The sequence below is a fragment of the Sapajus apella genome, unplaced genomic scaffold (assembly GCF_009761245.1).
Source record: "Sapajus apella isolate SASKATOON/1434 unplaced genomic scaffold, GSC_monkey_1.0 scaffold77, whole genome shotgun sequence".
NCBI classification, from domain to species: Eukaryota; Metazoa; Chordata; class Mammalia; order Primates; family Cebidae; genus Sapajus; species Sapajus apella.
The window spans coordinates 7,681,413-7,687,740 of NW_022437017.1; the positions used below are offsets into that span (position 1 = coordinate 7,681,413).

Sequence of the window (6,328 nt, forward strand, 5' to 3'; positions counted from 1 at the left end):
TAAAAAAAAAAAAAAAAAAAAAAAAAAAAAAAATTCGCTGGGCATGGTGGTGGGTACCTGTCATCCCAGCTCCTCGGGAGGCTGAGGCAGGAGAATCGCTTGAACCCAGGAGATGGAGGTTGCAGTGAGCCGAGATCACAACACTGCACTCCAGCTTGGGTGACAAGAGCAAAACTCCATCTCAAAAAAGTAAATAAATAAAATAAAAATGAAAATGTTATTTATTTATTTTGAGACAGGATCTTTCTCTGTCACCCAGGCTGGAGTGTCACCATGCCCGGGTAACTTTTTAATTTATTTCTACCTTTTGTAGGCATGGGATCTATATTGCCCAAGCTGGTCTTGAACTCCGGGGCTCAAGTGATCCTCCCCATTGACCTGTATTGACCTGGGATTACAGCAGCGACCCACTGCCTGGCTAAGACTGTGCTAATTTATGGTCCCATCAAAAGTAGTTCAGAGAGGTTAGGCAACTTGCCTGAGGTCACCCAGCAATGCTGTAACAGAGTACACACCGGTCAGGCATGGTGGCCTATGCCTGCAATCCCAGCACTCCTGAAGGCTGAGGTGGGCAGATCACTTGAGGTCAGGAGTTCAAGACCAGCCTGGCCAACGTGGTGAAACCCTGTCTCTACTAAAAATACAAACATTAGCCAGGTGTGCTGGCAAGCACCTGGAGTCCCAGCTACCCAGGAGGCTGAGGCAGGAGAATCGCTTGGACCTGGGAGGCAGAGGTTACAGTGAGCTGGGATCACACCACTGCACTCCAGCCTGGGCAACAGAGCCAGACTCTGTCTAAAAATTAAATTAAGTTAAAAAGCTTGGGTGTGGTGGCTCACACCTGTAATCCAAGCACTTTGGAGACCAAGGTGGGCGGATTACCTGAGGTTGAGAGTTCAAGACCAGCCCGACCAACATGGTGAAACCCCGTCTTAAAAAAGAAAAGAAAAAAAAAAAAAAAAACAGAGTGCACCTTGGAACTCAGGAAATAGGAGGTGCTGGGCAGGAACGGGCCGGCGGGGCTGCAGGCTGGGTCCTGACTGACAGCTTTGCCCTCTGCAGGTCTTCATCGCCCAAACGGTGCTGCGGAGCCCGCCTGCCATGAGCCCTGCGGGGCAGCTGTCCCGTGCCACGGAGCAGGAGCTGCTCATCTACCTGCGAGTGGCCACCTGGAACCAGATCCTGGACCCCTGGGTGTACATCCTGTTCCGCCGCGCTGTCATCCGGCGCCTCCAGCCTCGCCTCAGCACCCGGCCCAGGTCGCTATCCCTCCAGCCCCAGCTGACGCAGGGCTCCAGGCTGCAGTAGGAACGGGAAGGAGCGCCCCTCCCGCACATCCCCGAGGAGCCCTGGGTCCCCTCCGACGGCCTATCTGCCTATTCTGAGGGTCTCAGAGCTGGGGGTGCTGGCTGGACAGTGGGCATCAGCAGCAGGGTTTGGGGCTGACCCCAATCCAAACTGGGGACCCGCAACTCCTCCCTGATCCTTTTACCAAGATCTCTCCCTCCCTCAGCCCCCTTTTCCCATTCGGAGATCCCGCCCCTCCTCTGCTCTCCTCCCAACCCCAGGAAGGGCATGGGGACATTGGCAGAGGGTCTTGCATTGCTGTTTTTTTGTGAGACAGAGTCTTGCTCTGTCGCCCAGGCTGGAGCGCAGTGGTGTGATCTCAGCTCACTGCAACCTCCGCCTCCCAGGTTCAAGCGATTCCCCTGCCTCAGCCTCCTGAGTAGCTGGGATTACAGGCGCATGCCACCACGGCCGGCTAATTTTTGTATTTTTAGTAAAGACGGGGTTTCACCATGTTGGCCAGGCTGGTCTCGAACTCCTGACCTCAAGTGATCCTCCCACTTCAGCCTCCCAAAGTGCTGGGATTACAGGTGTGAACCACCACACCCAGCCTTTTTTTTTTTTTTTTCTTTAGGAGATGGAGTCTCGCTCTGTGGCCCAGGTGGGAGTGCAGTGGCATGATCTCAACTCACTGCAACCTCTGCCTCCTGGGTTCAAGCGATTCTTGTGCCTCAGCCTCCTGAGCAGCTGGGACTACAGGTGTGCGCCACTGCACCCGGCCTTGCGTTGCTCTGTGACCCCGAATTTGACCTGCTTGCTGGGGTACAGTTGCTTCCTTTTGAACCCCCAACCGGGAAGCCTGTGTCCAGAAAGGATTGCGTGTGAACGGGGCACCCCCCTTCTCTTGCCAAAATATATCTCTGTATTTGGTTTTATTTTCCTTCGGGTCCAAAAGCCATCAGTCTCTGGGGTTTTGTGCACTGGACCTCTCCTGGGGCAGAGGAGGGCAGGGCTGGGGAGGCTGCGGAGGGACAGAGGGGAAGTGGCTGCCCCTCCCTAATCACCCGATGGGCTGGGCGGCACTGCCAAGAATTCTCCTGGGAACCTGTAGCAGAAGGGCTACAGGTTAGTCCTGGACTCTGCATTCAAACCACCCTTGAATCTACATATATATATATTTTTTTTTTTTTTTTAGTTTGAGACAGAGTCTTGCTCTGTCTCCAGGCTGGAGTGCAGTGGTGCAATCTCAGCTCACTGCAACTGCCACCTTCCTGGTTCAAGCGATTCTCCTGCCTCAGCCTCCCAAGTAGCTGGGACTACAGGCCCGGCTAATTTTTGTGTTTTTAGTAGAGACAGGGTTTCATCATGTTGGCCAGAATGGTCTCGATCTCCTGACTTCGTGATCAGCCCGCCTCGGCCTCCCAAAGTGCTGGGATTACAGGCGTGAGCCACCGCGCCCGGCCAGGAATCTACATGTTATTAAAAGTGGGTGGGCTGGGCGCGGTGGTGCACACCTGTAATCCCAGCAAGTTGGGAGGCCGAGGCCGGCGGATCACGAGGTCAAGAAATTGAGACCATCCTGGCCAACATGGTGAAACCCTGTTCTCTACCAAAAATACAAAACTTAGCTGGGCGTGGTGGTGTGCACCTGTAGTCCCAGCTACTCGGGAAGCTGAGGCAGGAGAATGGCTTGAATCTGGGAGGTGGAGATTGCAGTGAGCTGAGATCTCGCCACTGCACTCCTGCCTGGTGACAGAGCGAGACTCGCTTAAAAAAAAAAAGTTTTGGCCGGGCGCGGTGGCTCACGCCTGTAATCCCAGCACTGTGGGAGGCCGAGGCGGGTGGATCACAAGGTCAAGAGATCGAGACCATCCTGGTCAACATGGTGAAACCCCGTCTCCACTAAAAATACAAAAATTAGCTGGGCATGGTGGCGCATGCCTGTAATCCCAGCTACTCAGGAGGCTGAGGCAGGAGAATTGCCTGAACCCAGGAGGCGGAGGTTGCAGTGAGCCAAGATCGCGCCTTTGCACTCCAGCCTGGGTAACAAGAGGGAAACTCTGTCTCAAAAAAAAAAAAAAAAAAAAAAGTGACCAGTTGTGAAAGCTCATGCCTATAACCCCAGCACTTTGGGAGGCCGAGGCAGGTGGATCACGAGGTCAAGAGATTGAGACCAGCCTGGCCAACATGGTGAAACCCCGTCTCTACTAAAAATACAAAAAATTAGCCAGGCGTGGTGGCGTGTGCCTGTAGTCCCAGCTGCTTGGGAGGCCTAGACAGGAGAATTGGTTGAACCCGGGAGGCAGAGGCTGCAGTGAGCTGAGACTGTGCCCCTGCCTCCAGCCTGGGTGATGCAGTGAGAGTCTGTCTCAGAAAAAGAAAGGACCAACGTCTGGGTCTTCATGGAGCACCCGTCGTGTGCAGGCATGAAAGCTCATGCCCGCGTGGTGCTTAATGACATGCTTGGTACATAGTAGGTGGTCAGGAGGTGCTCAGCGTAGTTTCAGCCAGCAGCCCCAGACCCACATCTCCGCGCTCCCCTAATTCCCCGCAAAATGACACACCAGGCTCCAGAGATGGGAGGCGCCTTTATTCACCACGAGCCTCAGGGTACATGTGGTGCGGGATGTCTCCCCCCTCCTTTTCCCTCCCAGGACCTGGATGTGAGCCAGGCCCGGTGAAACCGAAGCCCCTGATTCTACCACCGTACCCCGCCCCCACCCCCGCCACTGCCTGCTGGGAATATAAGGTCACTTGCTGCTTCTGGGGGAACAAGCTGAAAGGGACAGGACAGGATGGGAACCACAGGAACCAGGGCCAAGTCACCCCAGTCTACAGCCCCCTGCAGTAATGGAGGGGTCCTGGTTCCCCCAGAGTAGGGGAAGGGGCAGGAGCCAGCGCTGGGGACTCAGAAGGGTGGGAGCTCAGGAGGGCTGCCCTGGGGGTGGGGCCAAGAGAGACAGATATGGTGGGTGGGGTGGACTTCTGCGGTCCCAGCTCAGGCTTTGGGGGAAGGGCTGGCTTCTGGGGGGTTGAGGAGGCCTGTGGCTGAGGGGCCAGGTAGGAGGCTGGGGGTGAGCCTGGAATGGGGCCAGGGCTGACCTGGGTGCCATGGACCTGATCATGGGGCTGAGGCAGAGGCTGGGGGTCTCTGCTAGGGGTTGTGGTGGGGGCTCTGGGGGGTGGGCCTGGGGGCTGAGGTCCGGCTGGGGCAGGGGCCTCAAGCTGAATTCTAGGGTCAAGGCCAGGGGTCTGTGAGCACAGCCCATTTCGAGGGCTCAGCCAGATTCTTGAACTGGTGTGAGTGCCGGAGCTGGGCTGGGCTCCAGGGCTCCGGTGAGCTCCGGAGCTGGGCTGAATTCTGGAGCTGGTCTGGGTTTCTGAGCTGAGCCCTGTCTCAGCGCTGGACTGCGTTCTGGAGCTAAGGTGGGCTCCAGGATCGGGCTGAATTCTCGAGCTGGTCTGGGTTTCAGAGCTGGACTGACTCCCAGGACTGACGTGGGTTCTAGAGCTGAGCTGGGTTCCAGAACTAAGCTGACTTCCAGAGCTGGCTCGAATTCTTGAACTTAACTGGGTCGCAGAGCTGGGCTGCTTCCCAAAGTCCACTTGAATACCAGAGCTGTCTGGGGTTGTGGTCTGGAGCTGGTATCTAGAACCTGGCAGGGTTCCAGAAGTGAGTTGGGTCCCGGAGGTTGGTTGAGCTCCTGGGCAGCGCTGGGTCCTGGAGCCAGGCCTACTGTCGGAACTCAGGGCCACAGAGCTTAGCTCTGTTGCTGCAATGTCCTGGGTCCCAGGACTAGACTGGACTCCAAGGCTTAGCCGGATTCTGGAATTTGGCTGGGTCTCGGCCACTGTCTGCGTTTTGGAGCTGGCTGGGATTTCAGAACCAGTCTGCGCTGCAGAACCGAGATGACTTCTAGAGTTGGCTGCGGTGCCTGGGCTGGGTTGAGCTCTGGAGCTTGGCCGGGCCTCGAAATGAGTCTGAGTCCCGGAAGCAAACTGCATTCTAGAGCTGATCTGCGTTCTGCTGGGAGAGCGGGGCTCAGCACCAAGCTGTGTGCTGGGGCTGGGCCCTGCTTCTGAGACGGACAGCGTTCCAGGGCTGGTCTGAATCCTGGAGTTGGACCTGGTTGTAGCACTAGGTGGGGTTCTAGAGCTGGGCCCAGTCTCAGAGCTGGAATCATCACTGGAACTGGACCGGGCTGCAGGATAGGGATGGGTACTTGCATGCAGCTGGGTTTTAGAGCAGGGCTGGGGTTGGAATCTAGACTGGGCAGCTGCACGGGTCTGCGTTTCTGAGCTGGTGTGAGTTCTTGAATACGGTTCGATTTGGGAGCTGTCTCTGAATCCTGAGCTGGCTGGGGTTCCAGAGCTGGGCTGCTTCATGAATCTCACATGGGTGCCAAAATTAACTGGGGTTCTGGAGCTAGACCGAGAGTCCAGAGTTCCAGAGTCTGCTCGAGTGTTCCAGCAGGGCTTGGCCTCCGAGCTAGCCTGGATTCTGGAACTGGGATTCGTCCCCAAGCTGGCCAGGGTCTTAAAATTTGTCTGCATTCCAGAGCTAGGCTTGCTGTCAGGGCTCAGCTGGATTCTAGAGATGAGCTTCATCTCAGAGCGGGCCTGGGTTCTGGGCTTGTGCTCGGAGTTGGGTTTGGTTTCAGAGCTTAGCTTCGTCTTGGAGCTGGGCTTGGTCTCAGAATCAGTCTGCGTTCTGGAACAGGGCTTGGTCTCAGAGCTGGGCTTGGTCTCAGAGTTCTTCTGGGTTCTAGAGAAGGGCTTGGTCTCAGAGCTCTTCTGGGTTCTAGAGCTGGGCTTGGTCTCAAGGCTGGCCTGAGTTCTAGAACAGGGCTTGGTCTCAATGCTGGGCTTGGTCTTAGAGCTCATCTGAGTTCCAGAGCTGGGTGTGGTCTCAGAGCTCATCTGGATTCTAGAACTGGGCTGGGTCTTAGAGCTCATCTGGGTTCTAGGGCTGGGTGTGGTCTCAGAGCTCATCAGGGTTCTAGAGCTGGGCTGGGTCTCAGAGCTTATCTGGGTTCTAAAG

At 56.1% G+C, this 6,328-nt stretch overlaps 2 protein-coding genes across 4 annotated transcripts in view; one reads left to right on the forward strand and one right to left on the reverse strand.

Annotated features, from left to right (window-relative positions):
- The window catches only part of TBXA2R (thromboxane A2 receptor), a 14,564-nt gene extending 12,843 nt beyond the window's left edge, over window positions 1-1,721 (forward strand). For both annotated transcript variants that reach the window (XM_032252277.1, XM_032252278.1), the window contains exon 3: window positions 1,063-1,721. In XM_032252277.1, the coding sequence (XP_032108168.1) occupies window positions 1,063-1,308 (246 nt within the window). In that variant the 3' untranslated portion in view covers window positions 1,309-1,721. The remainder of the gene's footprint in view (window positions 1-1,062) is intronic.
- A 2,139-nt stretch (window positions 1,722-3,860) lies between these two features.
- Window positions 3,861-5,897, reverse strand: LOC116532773 (flocculation protein FLO11-like). Of its 2 annotated transcripts, none has more exons than XM_032252279.1 (2): window positions 4,872-5,897; window positions 3,861-4,838 (listed from the first exon to the last, which is right to left on the reverse strand). In XM_032252279.1, the coding sequence occupies exons 1-2, from the start codon at window positions 5,893-5,895 to the stop codon at window positions 4,120-4,122; spliced, it is 1,743 nt and encodes a 580-aa protein (XP_032108170.1). In that variant the 5' UTR covers window positions 5,896-5,897; the 3' UTR covers window positions 3,861-4,119. The 2 variants fall into 2 exon arrangements, with proteins under 2 accessions (XP_032108170.1, XP_032108171.1); XM_032252280.1 differs by having other exon boundaries at window positions 3,861-4,815; window positions 4,870-5,897.
- Between the last annotated feature and the right edge of the window lie 431 nt (window positions 5,898-6,328).